Genomic DNA, 26,093 nt, shown 5'->3' with positions numbered 1-26,093 from the left:
TTAATTGGCCGATCCTTATGAACTTTGGTAGGTTGGATGAACTGACCAAAAATAGAATCTGTATTAAATTCCAGCATTCTATCTTTAAAAACACGAAAGTTGGGTCATTTCCGATCGTTCAGTTATATGACAGCTATAGGATATAGTCGGCCGATCCTTATGAAATTTGGCACTTCGTATTGTTTTGCCGAAAATAGCTCTCATGTTAAATTAGAACTTTCTAACTCTAAAAACACCAAAGTTATACCATTTCCGATTAATCAGTTATATGGCAGCTATAGGATATAGTCGACCGATCCCGGTCGTTCCGACTTATATACTGCGTGCAAAGGAAAGAAGGGTGTGTGCAAAGTTTTAAGACGAAACCTTTAAAACTGAGAGACTAGTTCGCGTAGAAACGGACAGACAGACAGACAGACAGACGGACAGACGGACATGCTCATATCAACTCAGGAGGTGATCCTGATCAAGAATATATATACTTTATAGGGTCGGAGATGTCTCCTTCACTGCGTTGCACACTTTTGGACAAAATTATAATACCCTCTGCAAGGGTATAAAAATATGGCAATGGTAGCAATTGTCCGGACGTGTCGCCAAAAAAAGTTGAATTGCGGTGCCCCTCATAACTCGGTGCTGGATCATTTGTAATCAAAAAATGAAAGTTCATTCGTTAGATAATAGTTCGCCCCAGGTAACGCTGTGAAGGTTTTTTGAAAATTGCATTTTTTTAATTTTTTCGAAGACTTTGAAGTGAAAAACTCAATTTTTTGAGTTCAAAAAACTCGACAGCGTTACCTCGTAAAATATGTACAGAAATAGTGTTTAAAATTTCAAAAGGATCGGTGCAGTAGTTTTGAAGTTATGAGGGGCACCGACTTTGAAAACGTGAGTTGTGGGAAAAACGCTTTAAAGTTTTAAACACACAAAAATCCAGTGTAAAACGTTTATGAGCAACTTCGTCAATAACTAATAACTTTGTCAATTTTGCTTTAATTGCCTTGAAATTTTGACACAATATTTCTCAAATATTATGCATTCAATTTAAAAAATAAAAAAAAAATTTAAAAAAAAAAATTTAATACCTTACCCTCCCCTTAATCATACCCGTCATTTGCGAACTTCATCAGAAACTTAACGTTTTATCATCAAAACTAAACTCGAAAACAGCTTCTGACCTTCTTCTTCTTTTACAAACACGGTTGCCTGAAAGATTCTCTTCTTACGAAACGAGAACTACTGCACGCATTGCCACTCTCATTGACCCGAGGTTCAAAAGGAACGGATTTTTGCCTCCTTTTAATGCTAAACAAGCAGCAATAGCTGTAGAAAAAGAAATATTCGCAAATTTAATTTCAAACACTTCACAGCAAATTCCAACACCACCTTCAACACCACTGGAATCAAAAACGAAAATGTTTACATATCTAGAAAATAAAGTGTCTCAACAAACAAACTCATTTAAAGCAGATAGCATTATTCTTCTAAGGCAGTACCTGAAAAATCCAAATGAGCCTGAGGAAATTGATCCTATCTTGTTTTGAAAGGTAAAATATATAATATATTATTCAATAGTAATTTAAAATAACCAATTCTCTTATTTTTTAGGAAAAGACAGATATGAAAGCAATACAAAGCATTGCCAAAAAATTTTTATGCGTGCCAGCTTCCTCGGCAGAGTCCGAGCGTTCTATTAGTAAAGCCGGCCAAATAATATCGGATCGTCGATCCTCGTTGAAGTCGAATATAGTGGATATGTTAATATTTTTAAACAAAAATCAAATGTAAAATGATCTCTAATTAAGTTTTTTTTTCTAATTTTAAGTTTTCATAAATGAATATGTTATCCAATTTTAAGTTTTCATAGATAAATAAGTTTTCTAATTTTAAGTTTTCATAAATGAATATGTTTTCTAATTTAAAGTTTTCATATATGAATATGTTTTCTAATTTTTAGTTTTCATAAATAAAAATTAAGCAAATATATTATTAAAGAAAAGTACGAGCGAACTTATTGGCATATTAAATAGGTATACTGCTTATTCAAAAAAGTTGTATAGAACAATCGATAGTATCGATGGTTTCATAGAAAAACAATCGAAAAAATCGATAGTGCCCACCATCGATTGTTTTCCAGCTCTAACGACACTGCACGATAGTCACTGAAGAACTAACTTAACGCAGAAGGAGCCACCGCTCTTTATACCGATTCAACGAGAATTCGAAGAGTTCGGAGCGATATGCTTTTCCCGCTCTTCGTAAACCCAATAGACGAAATGGCATGTCGTTCTATCTCCCTCTTTTCAACCCTCGGCGTTTCTGGTATATAAAGAGGTAGCGAAACGGGCAGCACGTTTATTGTGTTATTAGAGGCGCGAAGAGAACAGTGAATTTGGAAATTGAAATGGCTCGTACAAAGCAGACTGCTCGTAAATCGACTGGTGGCAAGGCCCCACGCAAACAACTGGCTACAAAGGCCGCACGTAAAAGTGCGCCAGCCACCGGAGGAGTAAAGAAGCCCCATCGCTATCGCCCCGGAACTGTGGCTCTCCGTGAGATCCGTCGCTACCAGAAGAGTACTGAGCTGTTGATCCGTAAACTGCCATTCCAGCGGTTGGTGCGTGAAATAGCTCAGGATTTCAAGACAGATTTGCGCTTCCAGAGCTCTGCTGTGATGGCTTTGCAGGAAGCTAGCGAAGCCTATCTGGTTGGTCTGTTTGAAGATACCAATTTGTGCGCCATCCATGCTAAGCGTGTTACTATTATGCCCAAAGACATCCAGCTGGCCCGTCGTATCCGTGGAGAGCGCGCTTAAATTGAACAATTGTCAATTGGCAGCCCTTAAATTTAAACTAAAAAATCGGTCCTTTTCAGGACCACAAAGCTTTTTTTAACTGAGATTTGAATAACTATTTTGATTTTACAGAACTTATTTTTAGGTTTAAAAGGTTAAAATAGGTTAGGTTTAAATATTTTTTTTCGAACGCTAGGATATATATTATAACTAAAATAAATCCAAGCATTTAAAAGCATGTTTTTTTTTATAAATAAGGAATTGTTTACAAAATAAACATTGAAATACACTGTTGTCATTATTTGGAAGATACATATATGAAGAACCAAAAATATGTCTGGTCTTGTGTGAGCAGCGGATCATCAAAATAATCATTTATTAATAATTTATAAATAATGTTATTATGATTTTTACAAAAGCGGCAAAGGGTCGAAGGGTCTTGTTATAAAAAAGTTGAATTACATTTCATTTTTTTTTTAATATACATATTGTCTATTGGAAACTAATTTATAAGTTGTATATTATTAAATAATATAGTAAATTGTGTATATATTGTCAAATAAAATTCATTAGTCCCAAGAACAAATTGTAGTTTATTTTTTGCGTTTTAATATGGTAACTAAAAGTTAAGTAAGAAAAGTTTATTGGTAATATGAACACATTCAGAATATAAATTACTAGCCTCAACGTATACCTTCGAGCTACCAGTGGAAAATATACAATCCATTTTTGAGACGAAAATGAATTTAGAATTTTTAAGATATGCAGAATGGGAAATAGATAAGATTTATTCTAATATTAAACATTTTAATTTACATTATTTTAGAAAAATAATATTTTTTAGTACGAAAACAGTTTCTTAATGTCAAATGAAAGTTCACATTTTATCCAGGAAAGGGTCATTTTAAAAGCTATATTTAAGCATGAATACTTCATAAAAATATAGTTACGTTTTGCATAGCTGGTAGTTGAAAGTTCAATTTAAGACTTTCAGTAGTAAATTAACAAAAAATACAACAATTTTATATTTTTAATGACGTTTTAATGCAAAATATTTAAGATATTAACGTAAACGTGCACTTTCGGGTACCCAAAAAAAAGTATCGAATCTATATACGGCAACTGAGAAAGGTTTTCCTCAAATTTTGAATATTTAAGATTCAAACGCAATTAAAACAAACATTAATTTTATTATCATAAGAACAAAATAATGAAAAATAATTACACCCTTTGAAAAAACATTTGTAACACAAATGAACTGTGCCAAACACATAGTCAAACTGCTCTCCTCCTCGATTCTCATCCGAACAAGGGACTTTGGATGTGGGTTCGCGGGCTATTTTTTGCATAAAAAAAGTTTATTTTTGTGAATAAAAATTTAAAGAATGTCTGATTCAGCAGTAGCTACATCCGCGTCTCCTGTGGCAGCTCCACCGGCGCCGGCTGAGAAGAAAGTAGCAGCCAAAAAGGCAACTGGATCTGCTGCCACAAAAGCGAAGAAGACCGCAGCACCACCATCGCATCCGCCAACTCAACAAATGGTAGACGCTTCAATTAAGAATTTGAAGGAGCGTGGGGGCTCCTCGCTTCTAGCAATCAAGAAGTACATCACTGCCACATACAAGTGCGATGCTCAGAAACTGGCTCCTTTCATCAAGAAGTACCTGAAGTCTGCTGTGGCCAATGGTAAGCTGATCCAGACGAAGGGAAAGGGTGCTTCTGGTTCCTTTAAATTATCGGCTTCAGCCAAAAAGGAGCCCAAGCCGAAGCCTTCTTCTGTTGAGAAAAAAACTAAAAGCAAGAAGGTATCGACCAAGAAGACCGGAGCCACGACTAAGAAGGCCGCGGGAGCTGCCGACAAGAAGCCGAAAACTAAAAAAGCCGTGGCTACCAAGAAGACAGCTGAAAAGAAGAAACCCGAGAAGGCCAAGGCAAAGGACGCTAAGAAGTCTGGTACCGTTAAGGCTAAAACAGTAGCAACAAAAGTGAAGCCATCATCGGCGAAACCAAAGGCAGCTAAAGCCCCAAAGGCTAAACCAGCTGCATCCGCTAAGCCCAAGAAGACGGTAAAGAAAGCACCAGCTCCTACTACCGCAAAGAAGCCGAAAGCTAAGACCACGGCAGCGAAAAAATAAATTGTGATAATGTGCATTATATTTGTACAGTTTCGCAATCGCAATTTTAGATTTCGATATCTAAAATTACATTAAACAAGCCCTTTTCAGGGCTACAATACATTTTTTAAAGAGAAAAAATATCAATTTTGCTTAGCTTGACATTTTAGAAGAGTATCTTAATCCTAATTGGATTCAAAATAGCAATCGTAATTTTGAAAATTGTATTAATATAAGAATATAATATATTATATAAATGCTAATACAGTATAAATATAAATTTCATCCATCCTAATTGGATTTAAAATAGCGATCGCGAATTGGCTATTTATAATATAGTATATTAATACTAAAACAACATAAATTAAATTTCAGTTTCTTACAAAAACGATTTCAAACAATTAATTTATTTACTTTTATTGAAAAATGGGTGTCTTTGATGAAATAATGTTGTGGCCCTGAAAAGGGCCTTTTTTCGATCATTCTGCCCATCAAGCGAGAAATCTACTTGGAGCTTGTATACTTGGTGACAGCCTTGGTTCCTTCACTGACGGCGTGCTTGGCCAACTCTCCAGGCAGGAGAAGGCGAACAGCCGTTTGGATTTCCCGACTGGTGATGGTCGAGCGCTTGTTGTAATGCGCCAGACGCGATGCCTCAGCAGCAATACGCTCAAAGATATCGTTCACGAAGCTGTTCATTATACTCATAGCTTTAGACGAAATTCCAGTGTCAGGGTGGACCTGCTTCAGAACCTTGTAGATGTAGATGGCATAGCTTTCCTTCCTCTTGCGCTTCTTCTTCTTATCGTTCTTGGTTATATTTTTCTGAGCTTTGCCAGCCTTCTTGGCTGCCTTTCCACTGGTTTTCGGCGGCATTATTACTTTAAAATTCACTTCACTTCCACTTATACCAAAGTTGGTGTTGGATCAGTTTTTAGTACTTTTATTCGAGCAGGGTTTTCAGGTCTGCTATTCAAAATGTTCATCAGAAACGACCTACCCCCAACGGAACGCAAAGGCAAACGCATAGGTATAAATTGGTGTTCCGAAGTTGTGTTCAATATTCGTGTGTGAAGTGAATAAACGTGAAGTAAAAAAATATGTCTGGCCGTGGCAAGGGTGGAAAAGTGAAGGGAAAGGCAAAGTCCCGATCGAATCGTGCTGGTCTTCAGTTTCCCGTTGGACGTATTCACCGTCTGCTCCGCAAAGGCAACTATGCTGAACGCGTTGGTGCCGGCGCTCCTGTTTATCTGGCTGCCGTTATGGAATACCTGGCAGCTGAAGTTCTCGAGTTAGCTGGCAATGCTGCCCGTGACAACAAGAAGACTAGGATCATTCCCCGTCATCTGCAGTTGGCCATTCGCAATGACGAGGAGTTGAACAAGCTGCTCTCTGGTGTCACCATTGCTCAGGGTGGCGTTCTGCCCAACATCCAGGCTGTCCTGTTGCCAAAGAAGACCGAGAAGAAGGCTTAAAGATTTAATTGCGGTCCTGTATCTTACCTGCTTGTACATAAACTCATATATAAACCCAAACGTCCTTTTCAGGACGACCAAACCATTTAAGAAGAATGCAAATTTTCATTAGAAATATTAGGCCAAGACAATAGTTTAAACAACAAAAAAATATTCTAAACAGATTTATTGGAGAAAAATGTATGTTTGTGGATACATTATGTATCTATGATAGAAATAAAAGTTGAAATTCCACTTACATATAAAATTCAAGAATTTCGTATTTATTATTTGCGTGAAGTGTGATTGAAAAAAATATATATATGAAGCTTCTTTTCTAGTAGTTTCTTTCTCTTTTTAAAATAAAACTTTTAGATTTAAGTCATATTGTGCGTTTTTATTGATTGTATAATACACATATATTAACGAATTGTATAAACTACAATATAATTAAATGTTTGCACCATAAGTTTTCAATAAAAAAAATTATCTTTATTTTTCTTATGTCCAACTGGTTACAAATATTCTTTATTTGAAGAACACCAACCTACTACTTGTAGATCTTAAACTGAACTTCACTCCTAACTCTGACTTCTTTTACGATCAAACCTCGGTTTTGGAGCTTTCGAGCTTTACTTGAGTGTGTTTATTCTAATTGAGTGTGTTTTATTGTTTAGGCTGAGAACTTTCCCGATTGGACTTTGGATTCTTGCTTTTGAATTTGTTTTTGTCTTTGGTCCCGAAATTTGAGTTTTACGATTGGGTTTGGGGATCTGAATTATGGGAACGTGCTGAATGCATGTTTCCCTCGGTCTGTTTAGTCTGAGGATTTTTGTTTATAAGTACTTTTCCATCCTCAATTATGTTTAGGTCTGATTTGGGCTAGGATCATGTTCGGTGCATTTGCCTATTTGAATCTAAGTCTCAAGGGTAAGTTCTGACAAATACTTAATGTGTATGTGTGAGTGTGTGGGTGTGTGGACATTTACATAGTTTATGTATAATGCTATGGATATGTCACTCCCCCAACCTTTGAATTTGGCCTGTCCTCAGGTCGATAGATTTGGGTATAACATGAGATGCTCTCCTATGTTCATATTAGGTTGATCGTTTACAATTTCTGGAATCTTTGGTGTTTCTTCCTTTGGTTTTACATATTTTACAATTAGTTTCTTCGGTAAACTTTTGAACTTATAGAATAGATACAAAGATAAACTTATAATTGTAATTATAAAAGTAGTTGTTGTTATTATTTGGAATACATTATAATATTTTGTGTGTGTTTTTATAATTTCTTTTGTTTGGATATATGCTAGCGGTTCTAGTTTTGTTACATTATTACTGACATAAACTGTTTGGGTGTAATCTGCCATTGTATTTGAAAGGATAAATTCATTCAATTGAACCGAACAATTAAGGATTTTGATAAGGTTACTTCCGCTTATAGAAATTTCTTTATTAATGCAATTTTGATTTAAAAATGTTTTAGGGATGTTCCATGTCAATAAAATATTTGGTTCAATATAATCAATTTGAAAATTTTTATGAGTTTTAGTGTATTTACAACCTGTATTTTCTTGTTTAATTATTCCATTTATACATTCGTCAAATACAATCTTTCCTGTTTCTTTATCAAATACTTTTTCATCATGTAGGAAATACTTATTGATCGTGTTCTCTGTTAGTATGTTATTGTCTTCATCTGGGTAGGGAATAATTTCGAAAACAGGGGCTTTAAATATTTCGGTAGGAATGTGGGACATAATCAGAATTTCATTTGTATTAGTTTTGAGCCAAGTGGAAGTTTTGATTTTAAGCAATTTCTCGGAATTCACCTGTTTTAAATTATCATGTTTTAAAAGTTTGGGGTTAAAAATTCCAAGTCTAGTTAGTTGCATTCCTAACTCAATGTCTTCTATGTATTCTGTGAAGTGTTGTAGATTAAATATTAGGACGTTAGCCTGTTGCTCTTTCTCTTCCTCGTCTCTAAATTTGTTGATTAAATCTAATCCATTGTTTACGACATCAATAATCTTATTCAAATCATTACTTTGAATACTATTCTCAGTTAGTGTATCGATTTTCTGTTCTAACTCTTCTTTATCATCCTGATCCAATGTTCCAAATAAGTATTTGTAAGTTGTTCCTACAATGTTTAGCAACCCTCTTTTGCTACGTTTTGCGATTTTAATACCATTAATTTCTCGTTGAAGTTTTCCCACTAAATATTCTATCTGCAATGTTCCTTTGAATTCACATGCTTCTTCTACTAATTTCTCAAAGATTTGTTCTGTTTTCGTAATATTTATGCTTATAAAGTGATTCTCATAATTAGTTGGAATGTCTATCGTGCCTGTTTTAAACATTAAGTATCCATTTTGGGCTTTTATCGGATTTATTTCGATGTTTTGTCCATTCGTCATTTGAATTGAAGTAGTTAATATAATCATAAACATAATAATTTTATAGAGGTTGTTGAATCCATTAGGTTTCTTCTGTTTGTCTGGAATTGTTATATTTACTTTTATTAATTATTTTTTTCTTTTTAAATTTAGATTTATAATGAGTAATTTTCCTGCCTCTATTGGTTTCTTCAAAATGTTTCTCATCAACTTGTCTGATATTTCCTGTCTTTTTAAACGGGTTAGTTGTTTTTGATTTTACTAACGGAGATTGCTTATATTTGGTATCTATTTCATAATCATGTCTGTCTTTATTTAGTTGATTAATCTTATTGATTTTCTTATCCTGTGTATCATAATCGGGTGTTCCTGCATACATGAAAATATCGGCTGGTACTCTGTTTGTAGCATTATGTTTTGTTTTGTGATTATAAATGTAAAGTATTAACTCGAATTTAGTGTACCTATTTTCAATATTTGTCTCACTTCCAATGATTCGTAGTTTTTCATTAACTGTCTTATGGAATCTTTCTACGTCTGATATACCATTCTTACTTGTTGTTACCTGAATTTTTACTCCTTCCGAATCTAACCAGTTGTGTAAAGCTACACACATAAATGCTGAATCCTTATCTACTTTAATTTCTTGTGGTTTTCCCATTTCATTAAATACTTTCATTATTGCTCTTTTCGCTTCTAGCCAATCTTTACTTGTTATTTCTACTAATGAAGCAAATTTTGAATACACGTCAATACAAGATAAAAACTGTTGATTACCTACTATATAAAAATCCATTACGTATTTTTCACGGATGTTTTGTATTTCTGGGGTGGTTTCGAAAGAAAGTTTTGTGTTTCTATGTTCTGTTTTAGATATGTTACAAATTTCGCACTCGTTAATAATGTTCTGGATTAAGTTTTGATGGTCAGGGAAATAGTATTTTTCTTTGAACCAATTAATTGTTTTTTCTATTCCTGGATGTAATAGTTCTTTATGTCTTCCCAATATTTTCTCCTTGAATTCTGCGTATGTCAAGATATCTTCTAATTTAGTTGTGCATCTTACTAATTTTGTTAAATGATTAGAATTGATTATTTCTACGAAAACTTTCTGGAATGTTGGGAAATCTGAGTCATTGTGCATGTAAATAGCGCTTTTCTTTGTACATAAATATTCTTTAATTATTTCTTTTGCCAGGTCTTCAGTCATTTCTTTATAAGTTATTTTGATTTTGATTTTATGAAAATAATGCTGTACGTTCGTTTGGTCTTCATTTCCTTTTATTAATTCGATTTGTCTAGGGAAATAATTGAATGGTCGTTCCGTTATTGGTATGTAATTTTGGTTGTCTTCCTGTGCACTATGTACGGTTGCGCCTACACTTTCGGCTACTTCTCCTAACATATTTTCTTCTATTTTGGTTCGGGATAAAGCGTCCGCTACATAATTTTCTTTTCCGGGTAAATATTTAATTTCGTAATCAAATTCATTTAATTTTATTTTCCATCTCTGTAACTTCATGTTTGGTTCTTTGATATTATTCAGCCAAACAAGAGGTTTATGATCACTGAGTATTTCAAAACGTCTTCCGAATAAGTAAGATCTGAAATATTTCGTTGCCCAAACGATCGCTAACAATTCTTTTTCTATCGTGGCATAATTGATTTCATGTTCGTTTAAAGTTCTGCTTGCATAACATACGGGTTTATGGTTTTGTGATAACACTGCACCGATTGCTATATTACTTGCATCAGTTGTTAAAGAAAATGTTTTACTGAAATCAGGATAAATAAGTATTGGATCTGAAGTAATAAGTACTTTTAATTTTTCGAATGCTTCTATGTAATTTTTACACTTTATATCAATTACTGCTCCTTTTTTTAATTTAACTGTCATTGGTTTTACAATATTAGCGAAATTAGGAATGAATTTGCGATAGAAGCCGCATAGTCCTAAAAATGATTTTATTTGTTTTGGGGTCTTAGGTATTGGAAAGTTAGTTATAGCATTGGTTTTATTAGGATTAGGTTTGATACCACTTGTAGTTACGATATGACCTAAAAATTCTGTTTCCTTTTTCATGAATTCACATTTATCCAATTGTAATTTCAAATTGGCATTCCTTAATTTTCCAAAAACTTTCTTAAGAGACAAAATATGTTCTTCCAATGAAGTGGAGAAAATAATGATGTCATCCAGGTATACTAAACAATCTTTATAGATTAAATCTTCTAAGAGATTGTTCATACATCTTTGGAAAGTTGCAGGGGCGTTTTTAAGACCAAATGGCATACGGGTATATTCATAATGCCCATGTTTAGTTGAAAATGCAGTTTTTGCTATGGAATTTTCATCCATTTGAATTTGGTGGAAGCCTTTGGCTAAATCGAGTGTTGTAAAATATTGGCATTTTCCTAATTTGTCTAGAATTTCATCCATTCTAGGGATCGGAAATTTATCGTTTATTGTGATTTCATTTAAACTCCTATAATCTATTACTAATCTGAATTTTTTCTTTCCTGAAGCATCGCTTTTCTTTGGGACTATCCAGATTGGTGAACAATAAGGAGATTTCGACTTTCGAATTATTCCTTGTTTAATCATCTCAGTAATTTGTGTATTAACTTCTTCGTCAAAAGCTTGCGCATATTTGTATGGCTTTTTATATATCGGGTCTTCGTGTTTTGTTTGTATTGAATGTTTTATTGTACTAGTAAAAGTCAAATTTTCACCTTCCTTGTACTGAATATCTTTGAATTCAAACAAAACCCTTTTTAAATCTTTCTTTTCCTCTTCATTTAAATGTTCGAGACGAAATTCGTTGCATTCTCTAAGTTCGTTGTTTATGGAAAAATTAAATGAGTCATCTTCTGATAGAGGTGGATTAAGGCAATCTTGTGCGGTCTCATCCTTTTCCTCTTTCTTTTCGATTGACTTTGGGCTAAGGCATTTTGGTGCGGTCTTGCCCTTTTTAATTTCTTGTTCGGATGATTTTGAGCTAAGGCATTTTAGTGCGGTCTTGCCCTCTTTATCATCTTCACCATATTCAATGAAAAGTTTTTTGTCTCCTAACGTAATTGATTCATCTTCATAATCTATCTTAGCTTTACTTTCTTTCAAAAAATCTCTGCCTATAAGTATGTCATAATTCTCTGAGAATTTGTGTAAGAAAAATTTTTGTTTTACTGGGCAAATTTTACTGGGATTTAATGTAATGCTTTTAAGTAAGTTAATTGGTCCATTTATTGTATAGACTTTCTGATTTTCGTTAGTTTCTGCAAAATTTCCTGAGTTTTCTCTCATGATGTTAATGGAAGATCCTGTATCGATCATTGCTTTGAGAGTTTTACCTTTGACTACTACTCTGATATAAGGATACTGTTTTCGTTTTCCGAGGCTATTTGCTGAAAATTTACGTCCATTCTACTTTGGGCGCTTTCACTTTCTCTCTGTCTCTTAACAGGTGCATTTGGAGAATTATTAGAAGTTGATGCCTGATAATTCATGGGGTTCTGAGCTCTACCTTGATTTAAATTCCTTCTGAGTTCATGATAGTTGCCTTGGTTTTGGTTTCTGGCAGGTGAATTCGGAATATTTGTTGGATTGCTTGATCCTGGATTATAATTCAAATAATTATTTGAGTTATGTCGGGGATAATGATTTGAATTATTTCTCGAGTAATTTTGATTCTGTCTTGAATTACCCAAATTCCTACGTTGATCATAATACCTGGTTTTATAATTATCGTATGGATCTGAATCCCAATGGCCTAGAGTCATGGCTGCCTCTTTTAAGTTAGTAATAGTTGTAATATCTCTTTTCGATAGTGAATTATACAATCTGTCCGGAAGTTTCTTTTCAATGCAATCCCTGATTGTTTTGTTCAATGAACTTGTATAAATTGTTTTATCTGTCTGATCCATTTCTAAATCTAACTTATTTAAAACTACGGATGACCTGATTTTAAGTTCGTTTATGAACTTACTGATGCTCCCTGGGTAAGGTGTTTGATGTACGTGGCGGATGACATCTTCGTATGGCCTATGGTCCTTGAATGCTTTAATCAGGGCCAGTTTCGTCTGCATCCATGTTGTGGTTTTTTCTTCTGCGATGACTGCTTGTGCTGAGTCAATAATGGTCCTCTCGATGGCCCCGTAGATGATATGGTTTTGCCTCACATCCTGTGTTGGGTATAACTGCAACAGATACTCGACCCGTGTAATGAATCGGCTGAGCTCTATTGGGTTGCCGTCGAAATAAGGCAGTTCCTTGATTTGTCCAATCAATTGATTGAGATGGATCTCGGATAACTGTGGTGTCGCCATTTTTATCGCTTTTGAAGTTTTTGTATTGCAATATTGTCGCACGAAAATTCGTGGAGTTATTGACCGAATTGGATTTTTAATTAATTGTCTTTATATACAGTCGCACTGCACATAAATTCTTTTGCGGATTTCTTTTAGTCACTTTCGCTGATCAGGATAAACTAGTCGTATAGTATTATCCTTCTTTGTTGATCAGTACCGATAACTTGGTGTAAGGACCTTTTTAGAAATCCTACCGACTGCGCCAATTAAATGTTTGCACCATAAGTTTTCAATAAAAAAAATTATCTTTATTTTTCTTATGTCCAACTGGTTACAAATATTCTTTATTTGAAGAACACCAACCTACTACTTGTAGATCTTAAACTGAACTTCACTCCTAACTCTGACTTCTTTTACGATCAAACCTCGGTTTTGGAGCTTTCGAGCTTTACTTGAGTGTGTTTATTCTAATTGAGTGTGTTTTATTGTTTAGGCTGAGAACTTTCCCGATTGGACTTTGGATTCTTGCTTTTGAATTTGTTTTTGTCTTTGGTCCCGAAATTTGAGTTTTACGATTGGGTTTGGGGATCTGAATTATGGGAACGTGCTGAATGCATGTTTCCCTCGGTCTGTTTAGTCTGAGGATTTTTGTTTATAAGTACTTTTCCATCCTCAATTATGTTTAGGTCTGATTTGGGCTAGGATCATGTTCGGTGCATTTGCCTATTTGAATCTAAGTCTCAAGGGTAAGTTCTGACAAATACTTAATGTGTATGTGTGAGTGTGTGGGTGTGTGGACATTTACATAGTTTATGTATAATGCTATGGATATGTCACTATATATATTTTACTATAAGTGTAGACTTCAGTCCACTGGTGGGTGCCGCATGCCTTAAGCGTGCTGAATAATTAGATATATTTATTGTCTAATAGGCTAAGATATGTAGGTATTATTTAAAATTTATTTCTCTTTTTCTGTTAAAACAAATTGTGGTCCTGAAAAGGACCGATTGTATACATAGTTAAGTACAGGCTGTACAAAAATAATTTTAACCGCCAAAGCCGTATAGAGTGCGTCCTTGTCTCTTCAGGGCATAAACAACATCCATGGCCGTCACGGTCTTCCTTTTGGCGTGTTCGGTGTAGGTGACAGCATCGCGAATTACGTTCTCCAAAAACACTTTTAGAACTCCACGAGTTTCCTCGTAGATAAGACCAGAGATGCGCTTCACACCGCCACGACGAGCCAAACGACGGATAGCTGGCTTCGTAATACCCTGGATGTTATCACGCAAGACTTTGCGATGACGCTTAGCGCCACCTTTTCCCAGACCTTTGCCACCTTTACCGCGTCCAGTCATTTTTCAGTTTTGTTTATTAACGATACGACACTGCACGATAGTCACTGAAGAACTAACTTAACGCAGAAGGAGCCACCGCTCTTTATACCGATTCAACGAGAATTCGAAGAGTTCGGAGCGATATGCTTTTCCCGCTCTTCGTAAACCCAATAGACGAAATGGCAGGTCGTTCTATCTCCCTCTTTTCAACCCTCGGCGTTTCTGGTATATAAAGAGGTAGCGAAACGGGCAGCACGTTTATTGTGTTATTAGAGGCGCGAAGAGAACAGTGAATTTGGAAATTGAAATGGCTCGTACAAAGCAGACTGCTCGTAAATCGACTGGTGGCAAGGCCCCACGCAAACAACTGGCTACAAAGGCCGCACGTAAAAGTGCGCCAGCCACCGGAGGAGTAAAGAAGCCCCATCGCTATCGCCCCGGAACTGTGGCTCTCCGTGAGATCCGTCGCTACCAGAAGAGTACTGAGCTGTTGATCCGTAAACTGCCATTCCAGCGGTTGGTGCGTGAAATAGCTCAGGATTTCAAGACAGATTTGCGCTTCCAGAGCTCTGCTGTGATGGCTTTGCAGGAAGCTAGCGAAGCCTATCTGGTTGGTCTGTTTGAAGATACCAATTTGTGCGCCATCCATGCTAAGCGTGTTACTATTATGCCCAAAGACATCCAGCTGGCCCGTCGTATCCGTGGAGAGCGCGCTTAAATTGAACAATTGTCAATTGGCAGCCCTTAAATTTAAACTAAAAAATCGGTCCTTTTCAGGACCACAAAGCTTTTTTTAACTGAGATTTGAATAACTATTTTGATTTTACAGAACTTATTTTTAGGTTTAAAAGGTTAAAATAGGTTAGGTTTAAATATTTTTTTTCGAACGCTAGGATATATATTATAACTAAAATAAATCCAAGCATTTAAAAGCATGTTTTTTTTTATAAATAAGGAATTGTTTACAAAATAAACATTGAAATACACTGTTGTCATTATTTGGAAGATACATATATGAAGAACCAAAAATATGTCTGGTCTTGTGTGAGCAGCGGATCATCAAAATAATCATTTATTAATAATTTATAAATAATGTTATTATGATTTTTACAAAAGCGGCAAAGGGTCGAAGGGTCTTGTTATAAAAAAGTTGAATTACATTTCATTTTTTTTTTAATATACATATTGTCTATTGGAAACTAATTTATAAGTTGTATATTATTAAATAATATAGTAAATTGTGTATATATTGTCAAATAAAATTCATTAGTCCCAAGAACAAATTGTAGTTTATTTTTTGCGTTTTAATATGGTAACTAAAAGTTAAGTAAGAAAAGTTTATTGGTAATATGAACACATTCAGAATATAAATTACTAGCCTCAACGTATACCTTCGAGCTACCAGTGGAAAATATACAATCCATTTTTGAGACGAAAATGAATTTAGAATTTTTAAGATATGCAGAATGGGAAATAGATAAGATTTATTCTAATATTAAACATTTTAATTTACATTATTTTAGAAAAATAATATTTTTTAGTACGAAAACAGTTTCTTAATGTCAAATGAAAGTTCACATTTTATCCAGGAAAGGGTCATTTTAAAAGCTATATTTAAGCATGAATACTTCATAAAAATATAGTTACGTTTTGCATAGCTGGTAGTTGAAAGTTCAATTTAAGACTTTCAGTAGTAAATTAACAAAAAATACAACAATTTTATATTTTTAATGACGTTTTAATGCAAAATATTTAAGATATTAACGTAAACGTGCACTTTCGGGTACCCAAAAAAAAGTATCGAATCTATATACGGCAACTGAGAAAGGTTTTCCTCAAATTTTGAATATTTAAGATTCAAACGCAATTAAAACAAACATTAATTTTATTATCATAAGAACAAAATAATGAAAAATAAATAGTGTTCTTCTGCCACAAAAGCGAAGAAGACCGCAGCACCACCATCGCATCCGCCAACTCAACAAATGGTAGACGCTTCAATTAAGAATTTGAAGGAGCGTGGGGGCTCCTCGCTTCTAGCAATCAAGAAGTACATCACTGCCACATACAAGTGCGATGCTCAGAAACTGGCTCCTTTCATCAAGAAGTACCTGAAGTCTGCTGTGGCCAATGGTAAGCTGATCCAGACGAAGGGAAAGGGTGCTTCTGGTTCCTTTAAATTATCGGCTTCAGCCAAAAAGGAGCCCAAGCCGAAGCCTTCTTCTGTTGAGAAAAAAACTAAAAGCAAGAAGGTATCGACCAAGAAGACCGGAGCCACGACTAAGAAGGCCGCGGGAGCTGCCGACAAGAAGCCGAAAACTAAAAAAGCCGTGGCTACCAAGAAGACAGCTGAAAAGAAGAAACCCGAGAAGGCCAAGGCAAAGGACGCTAAGAAGTCTGGTACCGTTAAGGCTAAAACAGTAGCAACAAAAGTGAAGCCATCATCGGCGAAACCAAAGGCAGCTAAAGCCCCAAAGGCTAAACCAGCTGCATCCGCTAAGCCCAAGAAGACGGTAAAGAAAGCACCAGCTCCTACTACCGCAAAGAAGCCGAAAGCTAAGACCACGGCAGCGAAAAAATAAATTGTGATAATGTGCATTATATTTGTACAGTTTCGCAATCGCAATTTTAGATTTCGATATCTAAAATTACATTAAACAAGCCCTTTTCAGGGCTACAATACATTTTTTAAAGAGAAAAAATATCAATTTTGCTTAGCTTGACATTTTAGAAGAGTATCTTAATCCTAATTGGATTCAAAATAGCAATCGTAATTTTGAAAATTGTATTAATATAAGAATATAATATATTATATAAATGCTAATACAGTATAAATATAAATTTCATCCATCCTAATTGGATTTAAAATAGCGATCGCGAATTGGCTATTTATAATATAGTATATTAATACTAAAACAACATAAATTAAATTTCAGTTTCTTACAAAAACGATTTCAAACAATTAATTTATTTACTTTTATTGAAAAATGGGTGTCTTTGATGAAATAATGTTGTGGCCCTGAAAAGGGCCTTTTTTCGATCATTCTGCCCATCAAGCGAGAAATCTACTTGGAGCTTGTATACTTGGTGACAGCCTTGGTTCCTTCACTGACGGCGTGCTTGGCCAACTCTCCAGGCAGGAGAAGGCGAACAGCCGTTTGGATTTCCCGACTGGTGATGGTCGAGCGCTTGTTGTAATGCGCCAGACGCGATGCCTCAGCAGCAATACGCTCAAAGATATCGTTCACGAAGCTGTTCATTATACTCATAGCTTTAGACGAAATTCCAGTGTCAGGGTGGACCTGCTTCAGAACCTTGTAGATGTAGATGGCATAGCTTTCCTTCCTCTTGCGCTTCTTCTTCTTATCGTTCTTGGTTATATTTTTCTGAGCTTTGCCAGCCTTCTTGGCTGCCTTTCCACTGGTTTTCGGCGGCATTATTACTTTAAAATTCACTTCACTTCCACTTATACCAAAGTTGGTGTTGGATCAGTTTTTAGTACTTTTATTCGAGCAGGGTTTTCAGGTCTGCTATTCAAAATGTTCATCAGAAACGACCTACCCCCAACGGAACGCAAAGGCAAACGCATAGGTATAAATTGGTGTTCCGAAGTTGTGTTCAATATTCGTGTGTGAAGTGAATAAACGTGAAGTAAAAAAATATGTCTGGCCGTGGCAAGGGTGGAAAAGTGAAGGGAAAGGCAAAGTCCCGATCGAATCGTGCTGGTCTTCAGTTTCCCGTTGGACGTATTCACCGTCTGCTCCGCAAAGGCAACTATGCTGAACGCGTTGGTGCCGGCGCTCCTGTTTATCTGGCTGCCGTTATGGAATACCTGGCAGCTGAAGTTCTCGAGTTAGCTGGCAATGCTGCCCGTGACAACAAGAAGACTAGGATCATTCCCCGTCATCTGCAGTTGGCCATTCGCAATGACGAGGAGTTGAACAAGCTGCTCTCTGGTGTCACCATTGCTCAGGGTGGCGTTCTGCCCAACATCCAGGCTGTCCTGTTGCCAAAGAAGACCGAGAAGAAGGCTTAAAGATTTAATTGCGGTCCTGTATCTTACCTGCTTGTACATAAACTCATATATAATCCCAAACGTCCTTTTCAGGACGACCAAACCATTTAAGAAGAATGCAAATTTTCATTAGAAATATTAGGCCAAGACAATAGTTTAAACAACAAAAAAATATTCTAAACAGATTTATTGGAGAAAAATGTATGTTTGTGGATACATTATGTATCTATGATAGAAATAAAAGTTGAAATTCCACTTACATATAAAATTCAAGAATTTCGTATTTATTATTTGCGTGAAGTGTGATTGAAAAAAATATATATATGAAGCTTCTTTTCTAGTAGTTTCTTTCTCTTTTTAAAATAAAACTTTTAGATTTAAGTCATATTGTGCGTTTTTATTGATTGTATAATACACATATATTAACGAATTGTATAAACTACAATATATATTTTACTATAAGTGTAGACTTCAGTCCACTGGTGGGTGCCGCATGGCTTAAGCGTGCTGAATAATTAGATATATTTATTGTCTAATAGGCTAAGATATGTAGGTATTATTTAAAATTTATTTCTCTTTTTCTGTTAAAACAAATTGTGGTCCTGAAAAGGACCGATTGTATACATAGTTAAGTACAGGCTGTACAAAAATAATTTTAACCGCCAAAGCCGTATAGAGTGCGTCCTTGTCTCTTCAGGGCATAAACAACATCCATGGCCGTCACGGTCTTCCTTTTGGCGTGTTCGGTGTAGGTGACAGCATCGCGAATTACGTTCTCCAAAAACACTTTTAGAACTCCACGAGTTTCCTCGTAGATAAGACCAGAGATGCGCTTCACACCGCCACGACGAGCCAAACGACGGATAGCTGGCTTCGTAATACCCTGGATGTTATCACGCAAGACTTTGCGATGACGCTTAGCGCCACCTTTTCCCAGACCTTTGCCACCTTTACCGCGTCCAGTCATTTTTCAGTTTTGTTTATTAACGATACGACACTGCACGATAGTCACTGAAGAACTAACTTAACGCGGAAGGAGCCACCGCTCTTTATACCGATTCAACGAGAATTCGAAGAGTTCGGAGCGATATGCTTTTCCCGCTCTTCGTAAACCCAATAGACGAAATGGCAGGTCGTTCTATCTCCCTCTATTCAACCCTCGGCGTTTCTGGTATATAAAGAGGTAGCGAAACGGGCAGCACGTTTATTGTGTTATTAGAGGCGCGAAGAGAACAGTGAATTTGGAAATTGAAATGGCTCGTACAAAGCAGACTGCTCGTAAATCGACTGGTGGCAAGGCCCCACGCAAACAACTGGCTACAAAGGCCGCACGTAAAAGTGCGCCAGCCACCGGAGGAGTAAAGAAGCCCCATCGCTATCGCCCCGGAACTGTGGCTCTCCGTGAGATCCGTCGCTACCAGAAGAGTACTGAGCTGTTGATCCGTAAACTGCCATTCCAGCGGTTGGTGCGTGAAATAGCTCAGGATTTCAAGACAGATTTGCGCTTCCAGAGCTCTGCTGTGATGGCTTTGCAGGAAGCTAGCGAAGCCTATCTGGTTGGTCTGTTTGAAGATACCAATTTGTGCGCCATCCATGCTAAGCGTGTTACTATTATGCCCAAAGACATCCAGCTGGCCCGTCGTATCCGTGGAGAGCGCGCTTAAATTGAACAATTGTCAATTGGCAGCCCTTAAATTTAAACTAAAAAATCGGTCCTTTTCAGGACCACAAAGCTTTTTTTAACTGAGATTTGAATAACTATTTTGATTTTACAGAACTTATTTTTAGGTTTAAAAGGTTAAAATAGGTTAGGTTTAAATATTTTTTTTCGAACGCTAGGATATATATTATAACTAAAATAAATCCAAGCATTTAAAAGCATGTTTTTTTTTATAAATAAGGAATTGTTTACAAAATAAACATTGAAATACACTGTTGTCATTATTTGGAAGATACATATATGAAGAACCAAAAATATGTCTGGTCTTGTGTGAGCAGCGGATCATCAAAATAATCATTTATTAATAATTTATAAATAATGTTATTATGATTTTTACAAAAGCGGCAAAGGGTCGAAGGGTCTTGTTATAAAAAAGTTGAATTACATTTCATTTTTTTTTTAATATACATATTGTCTATTGGAAACTAATTTATAAGTTGTATATTATTAAATAATATAGTAAATTGTGTATATATTGTCAAATAAAATTCATTAGTCCCAAGAACAAATTGTAGTTTATTTTTTGCGTTTTAATATGGTAACTAAAAGTTAAGTAAGAAAAGTTTATTGGTAATATGAACACATTCAGAATATAAATTACTAGCCTCAACGTATACCTTCGAGCTACCAGTGGAAAATATACAATCCATTTTTGAGACGAAAATGAATTTAGAATTTTTAAGATATGCAGAATGGGAAATAGATAAGATTTATTCTAATATTAAACATTTTAATTTACATTATTTTAGAAAAATAATATTTTTTAGTACGAAAACAGTTTCTTAATGTCAAATGAAAGTTCACATTTTATCCAGGAAAGGGTCATTTTAAAAGCTATATTTAAGCATGAATACTTCATAAAAATATAGTTACGTTTTGCATAGCTGGTAGTTGAAAGTTCAATTTAAGACTTTCAGTAGTAAATTAACAAAAAATACAACAATTTTATATTTTTAATGACGTTTTAATGCAAAATATTTAAGATATTAACGTAAACGTGCACTTTCGGGTACCCAAAAAAAAGTATCGAATCTATATACGGCAACTGAGAAAGGTTTTCCTCAAATTTTGAATATTTAAGATTCAAACGCAATTAAAACAAACATTAATTTTATTATCATAAGAACAAAATAATGAAAAATAATTACACCCTTTGAAAAAACATTTGTAACACAAATGAACTGTGCCAAACACATAGTCAAACTGCTCTCCTCCTCGATTCTCATCCGAACAAGGGACTTTGGATGTGGGTTCGCGGGCTATTTTTTGCATAAAAAAAGTTTATTTTTGTGAATAAAAATTTAAAGAATGTCTGATTCAGCAGTAGCTACATCCGCGTCTCCTGTGGCAGCTCCACCGGCGCCGGCTGAGAAGAAAGTAGCAGCCAAAAAGGCAACTGGATCTGCTGCCACAAAAGCGAAGAAGACCGCAGCACCACCATCGCATCCGCCAACTCAACAAATGGTAGACGCTTCAATTAAGAATTTGAAGGAGCGTGGGGGCTCCTCGCTTCTAGCAATCAAGAAGTACATCACTGCCACATACAAGTGCGATGCTCAGAAACTGGCTCCTTTCATCAAGAAGTACCTGAAGTCTGCTGTGGCCAATGGTAAGCTGATCCAGACGAAGGGAAAGGGTGCTTCTGGTTCCTTTAAATTATCGGCTTCAGCCAAAAAGGAGCCCAAGCCGAAGCCTTCTTCTGTTGAGAAAAAAACTAAAAGCAAGAAGGTATCGACCAAGAAGACCGGAGCCACGACTAAGAAGGCCGCGGGAGCTGCCGACAAGAAGCCGAAAACTAAAAAAGCCGTGGCTACCAAGAAGACAGCTGAAAAGAAGAAACCCGAGAAGGCCAAGGCAAAGGACGCTAAGAAGTCTGGTACCGTTAAGGCTAAAACAGTAGCAACAAAAGTGAAGCCATCATCGGCGAAACCAAAGGCAGCTAAAGCCCCAAAGGCTAAACCAGCTGCATCCGCTAAGCCCAAGAAGACGGTAAAGAAAGCACCAGCTCCTACTACCGCAAAGAAGCCGAAAGCTAAGACCACGGCAGCGAAAAAATAAATTGTGATAATGTGCATTATATTTGTACAGTTTCGCAATCGCAATTTTAGATTTCGATATCTAAAATTACATTAAACAAGCCCTTTTCAGGGCTACAATACATTTTTTAAAGAGAAAAAATATCAATTTTGCTTAGCTTGACATTTTAGAAGAGTATCTTAATCCTAATTGGATTCAAAATAGCAATCGTAATTTTGAAAATTGTATTAATATAAGAATATAATATATTATATAAATGCTAATACAGTATAAATATAAATTTCATCCATCCTAATTGGATTTAAAATAGCGATCGCGAATTGGCTATTTATAATATAGTATATTAATACTAAAACAACATAAATTAAATTTCAGTTTCTTACAAAAACGATTTCAAACAATTAATTTATTTACTTTTATTGAAAAATGGGTGTCTTTGATGAAATAATGTTGTGGCCCTGAAAAGGGCCTTTTTTCGATCATTCTGCCCATCAAGCGAGAAATCTACTTGGAGCTTGTATACTTGGTGACAGCCTTGGTTCCTTCACTGACGGCGTGCTTGGCCAACTCTCCAGGCAGGAGAAGGCGAACAGCCGTTTGGATTTCCCGACTGGTGATGGTCGAGCGCTTGTTGTAATGCGCCAGACGCGATGCCTCAGCAGCAATACGCTCAAAGATATCGTTCACGAAGCTGTTCATTATACTCATAGCTTTAGACGAAATTCCAGTGTCAGGGTGGACCTGCTTCAGAACCTTGTAGATGTAGATGGCATAGCTTTCCTTCCTCTTGCGCTTCTTCTTCTTATCGTTCTTGGTTATATTTTTCTGAGCTTTGCCAGCCTTCTTGGCTGCCTTTCCACTGGTTTTCGGCGGCATTATTACTTTAAAATTCACTTCACTTCCACTTATACCAAAGTTGGTGTTGGATCAGTTTTTAGTACTTTTATTCGAGCAGGGTTTTCAGGTCTGCTATTCAAAATGTTCATCAGAAACGACCTACCCCCAACGGAACGCAAAGGCAAACGCATAGGTATAAATTGGTGTTCCGAAGTTGTGTTCAATATTCGTGTGTGAAGTGAATAAACGTGAAGTAAAAAAATATGTCTGGCCGTGGCAAGGGTGGAAAAGTGAAGGGAAAGGCAAAGTCCCGATCGAATCGTGCTGGTCTTCAGTTTCCCGTTGGACGTATTCACCGTCTGCTCCGCAAAGGCAACTATGCTGAACGCGTTGGTGCCGGCGCTCCTGTTTATCTGGCTGCCGTTATGGAATACCTGGCAGCTGAAGTTCTCGAGTTAGCTGGCAATGCTGCCCGTGACAACAAGAAGACTAGGATCATTCCCCGTCATCTGCAGTTGGCCATTCGCAATGACGAGGAGTTGAACAAGCTGCTCTCTGGTGTCACCATTGCTCAGGGTGGCGTTCTGCCCAACATCCAGGCTGTCCTGTTGCCAAAGAAGACCGAGAAGAAGGCTTAAAGATTTAATTGCGGTCCTGTATCTTACCTGCTTGTACATAAACTCATATATAAACCCAAACGTCCTTTTCAGGACGACCAAACCATTTAAGAAGAATGCAAATTTTCATTAGAAATATTAGGCCAAGACAATAGTTTAAACAACAAAAAAATATTCTAAACAGATTTATTGGAGAAAAATGTATGTTTGTGGATACATTATGTATCTATGATAGAAATAAAAGTTGAAATTCCACTTACATATAAAATACAAGAATTTCGTATTTATTATTTGCGTGAAGTGTGATTGAAAAAAATATATATATGAAGCTTCTTTTCTAGTAGTTTCTTTCTCTTTTTAAAATAAAACTTTTAGATTTAAGTCATATTGTGCGTTTTTATTGATTGTATAATACACATATATTAACGAATTGTATAAACTACAATATATATTTTACTATAAGTGTAGACTTCAGTCCACTGGTGGGTGCCGCATGGCTTAAGCGTGCTGAATAATTAGATATATTTATTGTCTAATAGGCTAAGATATGTAGGTATTATTTAAAATTTATTTCTCTTTTTCTGTTAAAACAAATTGTGGTCCTGAAAAGGACCGATTGTATACATAGTTAAGTACAGGCTGTACAAAAATAATTTTAACCGCCAAAGCCGTATAGAGTGCGTCCTTGTCTCTTCAGGGCATAAACAACATCCATGGCCGTCACGGTCTTCCTTTTGGCGTGTTCGGTGTAGGTGACAGCATCGCGAATTACGTTCTCCAAAAACACTTTTAGAACTCCACGAGTTTCCTCGTAGATAAGACCAGAGATGCGCTTCACACCGCCACGACGAGCCAAACGACGGATAGCTGGCTTCGTAATACCCTGGATGTTATCACGCAAGACTTTGCGATGACGCTTAGCGCCACCTTTTCCCAGACCTTTGCCACCTTTACCGCGTCCAGTCATTTTTCAGTTTTGTTTATTAACGATACGACACTGCACGATAGTCACTGAAGAACTAACTTAACGCGGAAGGAGCCACCGCTCTTTATACCGATTCAACGAGAATTCGAAGAGTTCGGAGCGATATGCTTTTCCCGCTCTTCGTAAACCCAATAGACGAAATGGCAGGTCGTTCTATCTCCCTCTATTCAACCCTCGGCGTTTCTGGTATATAAAGAGGTAGCGAAACGGGCAGCACGTTTATTGTGTTATTAGAGGCGCGAAGAGAACAGTGAATTTGGAAATTGAAATGGCTCGTACAAAGCAGACTGCTCGTAAATCGACTGGTGGCAAGGCCCCACGCAAACAACTGGCTACAAAGGCCGCACGTAAAAGTGCGCCAGCCACCGGAGGAGTAAAGAAGCCCCATCGCTATCGCCCCGGAACTGTGGCTCTCCGTGAGATCCGTCGCTACCAGAAGAGTACTGAGCTGTTGATCCGTAAACTGCCATTCCAGCGGTTGGTGCGTGAAATAGCTCAGGATTTCAAGACAGATTTGCGCTTCCAGAGCTCTGCTGTGATGGCTTTGCAGGAAGCTAGCGAAGCCTATCTGGTTGGTCTGTTTGAAGATACCAATTTGTGCGCCATCCATGCTAAGCGTGTTACTATTATGCCCAAAGACATCCAGCTGGCCCGTCGTATCCGTGGAGAGCGCGCTTAAATTGAACAATTGTCAATTGGCAGCCCTTAAATTTAAACTAAAAAATCGGTCCTTTTCAGGACCACAAAGCTTTTTTTAACTGAGATTTGAATAACTATTTTGATTTTACAGAACTTATTTTTAGGTTTAAAAGGTTAAAATAGGTTAGGTTTAAATATTTTTTTTCGAACGCTAGGATATATATTATAACTAAAATAAATCCAAGCATTTAAAAGCATGTTTTTTTTTTATAAATAAGGAATTGTTTACAAAATAAACATTGAAATACACTGTTGTCATTATTTGGAAGATACATATATGAAGAACCAAAAATATGTCTGGTCTTGTGTGAGCAGCGGATCATCAAAATAATCATTTATTAATAATTTATAAATAATGTTATTATGATTTTTACAAAAGCGGCAAAGGGTCGAAGGGTCTTGTTATAAAAAAGTTGAATTACATTTCATTTTTTTTTTAATATACACATTGTCTATTGGAAACTAATTTATAAGTTGTATATTATTAAATAATATAGTAAATTGTGTATATATTGTCAAATGAAATTCATTAGTCCCAAGAACAAATTGTAGTTTATTTTTTGCGTTTTAATATGGTAACTAAAAGTTAAGTAAGAAAAGTTTATTGGTAATATGAACACATTCAGAATATAAATTACTAGCCTCAACGTATACCTTCGAGCTACCAGTGGAAAATATACAATCCATTTTTGAGACGAAAATGAATTTAGAATTTTTAAGATATGCTGAATGGGAAATAGATAAGATTTATTCTAATATTAAACATTTTAA

General features: G+C 36.0%; 16 protein-coding genes and 1 long non-coding RNA gene across 17 annotated transcripts; 11 read left to right on the top strand and 6 right to left on the bottom strand.

Moving 5' to 3' along the window:
• The first annotated feature begins 470 nt into the window (after nt 1–470).
• LOC122321191 (uncharacterized) lies at nt 471–2,116 on the top strand. The gene is made up of 2 exons (XR_006246000.2): nt 471–1,547; nt 1,609–2,116. It is a non-coding gene; the product is annotated as an uncharacterized lncRNA (long non-coding RNA).
• Nucleotides 2,117–2,371: 255 nt separating this feature from the next.
• LOC122321178 (histone H3) lies at nt 2,372–2,875 on the top strand. Its single transcript, XM_043210645.2, has one exon. It carries the CDS (start codon nt 2,405–2,407, stop codon nt 2,813–2,815), a length of 411 nt encoding a protein of 136 aa, XP_043066580.1. The 5' UTR covers nt 2,372–2,404; the 3' UTR covers nt 2,816–2,875.
• Nucleotides 2,876–4,149: 1,274 nt separating this feature from the next.
• Nucleotides 4,150–5,018, top strand: LOC122321173 (histone H1-like). Its single transcript, XM_043210640.2, has one exon. The coding sequence runs from the start codon at nt 4,180–4,182 to the stop codon at nt 4,927–4,929; it is 750 nt and encodes a 249-aa protein (XP_043066575.1). The 5' UTR covers nt 4,150–4,179; the 3' UTR covers nt 4,930–5,018.
• A 265-nt stretch (nt 5,019–5,283) lies between these two features.
• On the bottom strand, nt 5,284–5,963 carry LOC122321185 (histone H2B). Its single transcript, XM_043210652.2, has one exon. The coding sequence runs from the start codon at nt 5,782–5,784 to the stop codon at nt 5,413–5,415; it is 372 nt and encodes a 123-aa protein (XP_043066587.1). The 5' UTR covers nt 5,785–5,963; the 3' UTR covers nt 5,284–5,412.
• A 45-nt stretch (nt 5,964–6,008) lies between these two features.
• Nucleotides 6,009–6,457, top strand: LOC122321181 (histone H2A). The gene has a single exon (XM_043210648.2). The coding sequence runs from the start codon at nt 6,009–6,011 to the stop codon at nt 6,381–6,383; it is 375 nt and encodes a 124-aa protein (XP_043066583.1). The 3' UTR covers nt 6,384–6,457.
• Nucleotides 6,458–14,066: 7,609 nt separating this feature from the next.
• On the bottom strand, nt 14,067–14,474 carry LOC122321124 (histone H4). Its single transcript, XM_070282576.1, has one exon. The coding sequence runs from the start codon at nt 14,431–14,433 to the stop codon at nt 14,122–14,124; it is 312 nt and encodes a 103-aa protein (XP_070138677.1). The 5' UTR covers nt 14,434–14,474; the 3' UTR covers nt 14,067–14,121.
• Nucleotides 14,475–14,686: 212 nt separating this feature from the next.
• LOC138927072 (histone H3) lies at nt 14,687–15,190 on the top strand. The gene has a single exon (XM_070282587.1). It carries the CDS (start codon nt 14,720–14,722, stop codon nt 15,128–15,130), a length of 411 nt encoding a protein of 136 aa, XP_070138688.1. The 5' UTR covers nt 14,687–14,719; the 3' UTR covers nt 15,131–15,190.
• A 1,157-nt stretch (nt 15,191–16,347) lies between these two features.
• On the top strand, nt 16,348–17,083 carry LOC138927083 (histone H1-like). The gene has a single exon (XM_070282603.1). It carries the CDS (start codon nt 16,398–16,400, stop codon nt 16,992–16,994), a length of 597 nt encoding a protein of 198 aa, XP_070138704.1. The 5' UTR covers nt 16,348–16,397; the 3' UTR covers nt 16,995–17,083.
• Nucleotides 17,084–17,348: 265 nt separating this feature from the next.
• LOC122321189 (histone H2B) lies at nt 17,349–18,029 on the bottom strand. Its single transcript, XM_070282604.1, has one exon. It carries the CDS (start codon nt 17,847–17,849, stop codon nt 17,478–17,480), a length of 372 nt encoding a protein of 123 aa, XP_070138705.1. The 5' UTR covers nt 17,850–18,029; the 3' UTR covers nt 17,349–17,477.
• A 44-nt stretch (nt 18,030–18,073) lies between these two features.
• LOC122321184 (histone H2A) lies at nt 18,074–18,470 on the top strand. The gene has a single exon (XM_043210651.2). The coding sequence runs from the start codon at nt 18,074–18,076 to the stop codon at nt 18,446–18,448; it is 375 nt and encodes a 124-aa protein (XP_043066586.1). The 3' UTR covers nt 18,449–18,470.
• A 557-nt stretch (nt 18,471–19,027) lies between these two features.
• On the bottom strand, nt 19,028–19,438 carry LOC138925502 (histone H4). Its single transcript, XM_070282590.1, has one exon. It carries the CDS (start codon nt 19,392–19,394, stop codon nt 19,083–19,085), a length of 312 nt encoding a protein of 103 aa, XP_070138691.1. The 5' UTR covers nt 19,395–19,438; the 3' UTR covers nt 19,028–19,082.
• A 209-nt stretch (nt 19,439–19,647) lies between these two features.
• LOC122321080 (histone H3) lies at nt 19,648–20,151 on the top strand. The gene has a single exon (XM_043210287.2). The coding sequence runs from the start codon at nt 19,681–19,683 to the stop codon at nt 20,089–20,091; it is 411 nt and encodes a 136-aa protein (XP_043066222.1). The 5' UTR covers nt 19,648–19,680; the 3' UTR covers nt 20,092–20,151.
• A 1,274-nt stretch (nt 20,152–21,425) lies between these two features.
• Nucleotides 21,426–22,294, top strand: LOC122321079 (histone H1-like). The gene has a single exon (XM_043210286.2). It carries the CDS (start codon nt 21,456–21,458, stop codon nt 22,203–22,205), a length of 750 nt encoding a protein of 249 aa, XP_043066221.1. The 5' UTR covers nt 21,426–21,455; the 3' UTR covers nt 22,206–22,294.
• A 265-nt stretch (nt 22,295–22,559) lies between these two features.
• Nucleotides 22,560–23,240, bottom strand: LOC122321084 (histone H2B). Its single transcript, XM_043210291.2, has one exon. It carries the CDS (start codon nt 23,058–23,060, stop codon nt 22,689–22,691), a length of 372 nt encoding a protein of 123 aa, XP_043066226.1. The 5' UTR covers nt 23,061–23,240; the 3' UTR covers nt 22,560–22,688.
• A 44-nt stretch (nt 23,241–23,284) lies between these two features.
• On the top strand, nt 23,285–23,733 carry LOC122321082 (histone H2A). Its single transcript, XM_043210289.2, has one exon. The coding sequence runs from the start codon at nt 23,285–23,287 to the stop codon at nt 23,657–23,659; it is 375 nt and encodes a 124-aa protein (XP_043066224.1). The 3' UTR covers nt 23,660–23,733.
• Nucleotides 23,734–24,238: 505 nt separating this feature from the next.
• On the bottom strand, nt 24,239–24,647 carry LOC138927073 (histone H4). Its single transcript, XM_070282588.1, has one exon. It carries the CDS (start codon nt 24,603–24,605, stop codon nt 24,294–24,296), a length of 312 nt encoding a protein of 103 aa, XP_070138689.1. The 5' UTR covers nt 24,606–24,647; the 3' UTR covers nt 24,239–24,293.
• Nucleotides 24,648–24,865: 218 nt separating this feature from the next.
• LOC138927074 (histone H3) lies at nt 24,866–25,362 on the top strand. Its single transcript, XM_070282591.1, has one exon. It carries the CDS (start codon nt 24,892–24,894, stop codon nt 25,300–25,302), a length of 411 nt encoding a protein of 136 aa, XP_070138692.1. The 5' UTR covers nt 24,866–24,891; the 3' UTR covers nt 25,303–25,362.
• The last annotated feature ends 731 nt before the right edge of the window (nt 25,363–26,093 follow it).

Source organism: Drosophila bipectinata, unplaced genomic scaffold, assembly GCF_030179905.1.
Source record: "Drosophila bipectinata strain 14024-0381.07 unplaced genomic scaffold, DbipHiC1v2 scaffold_165, whole genome shotgun sequence".
NCBI lineage: Eukaryota > Metazoa > Arthropoda > Insecta > Diptera > Drosophilidae > Drosophila > Drosophila bipectinata.
Note: the sequence above shows the minus strand (reverse complement) of the source record. Positions and strands in the feature narration are given on the sequence as shown.

Bases quoted from the DNA above. Each gene is read 5' to 3' on its own strand.
- LOC122321178 (XM_043210645.2), top strand. From the start codon at position 2,405: ATGGCTCGTACAAAGCAGACTGCTCGTAAATCGACTGGTGGCAAGGCC.
- LOC122321173 (XM_043210640.2), top strand. From the start codon at position 4,180: ATGTCTGATTCAGCAGTAGCTACATCCGCGTCTCCTGTGGCAGCTCCA.
- LOC122321185 (XM_043210652.2), bottom strand. From the start codon at position 5,784: ATGCCGCCGAAAACCAGTGGAAAGGCAGCCAAGAAGGCTGGCAAAGCT.
- LOC122321181 (XM_043210648.2), top strand. From the start codon at position 6,009: ATGTCTGGCCGTGGCAAGGGTGGAAAAGTGAAGGGAAAGGCAAAGTCC.
- LOC122321124 (XM_070282576.1), bottom strand. From the start codon at position 14,433: ATGACTGGACGCGGTAAAGGTGGCAAAGGTCTGGGAAAAGGTGGCGCT.
- LOC138927072 (XM_070282587.1), top strand. From the start codon at position 14,720: ATGGCTCGTACAAAGCAGACTGCTCGTAAATCGACTGGTGGCAAGGCC.
- LOC138927083 (XM_070282603.1), top strand. From the start codon at position 16,398: ATGGTAGACGCTTCAATTAAGAATTTGAAGGAGCGTGGGGGCTCCTCG.
- LOC122321189 (XM_070282604.1), bottom strand. From the start codon at position 17,849: ATGCCGCCGAAAACCAGTGGAAAGGCAGCCAAGAAGGCTGGCAAAGCT.
- LOC122321184 (XM_043210651.2), top strand. From the start codon at position 18,074: ATGTCTGGCCGTGGCAAGGGTGGAAAAGTGAAGGGAAAGGCAAAGTCC.
- LOC138925502 (XM_070282590.1), bottom strand. From the start codon at position 19,394: ATGACTGGACGCGGTAAAGGTGGCAAAGGTCTGGGAAAAGGTGGCGCT.
- LOC122321080 (XM_043210287.2), top strand. From the start codon at position 19,681: ATGGCTCGTACAAAGCAGACTGCTCGTAAATCGACTGGTGGCAAGGCC.
- LOC122321079 (XM_043210286.2), top strand. From the start codon at position 21,456: ATGTCTGATTCAGCAGTAGCTACATCCGCGTCTCCTGTGGCAGCTCCA.
- LOC122321084 (XM_043210291.2), bottom strand. From the start codon at position 23,060: ATGCCGCCGAAAACCAGTGGAAAGGCAGCCAAGAAGGCTGGCAAAGCT.
- LOC122321082 (XM_043210289.2), top strand. From the start codon at position 23,285: ATGTCTGGCCGTGGCAAGGGTGGAAAAGTGAAGGGAAAGGCAAAGTCC.
- LOC138927073 (XM_070282588.1), bottom strand. From the start codon at position 24,605: ATGACTGGACGCGGTAAAGGTGGCAAAGGTCTGGGAAAAGGTGGCGCT.
- LOC138927074 (XM_070282591.1), top strand. From the start codon at position 24,892: ATGGCTCGTACAAAGCAGACTGCTCGTAAATCGACTGGTGGCAAGGCC.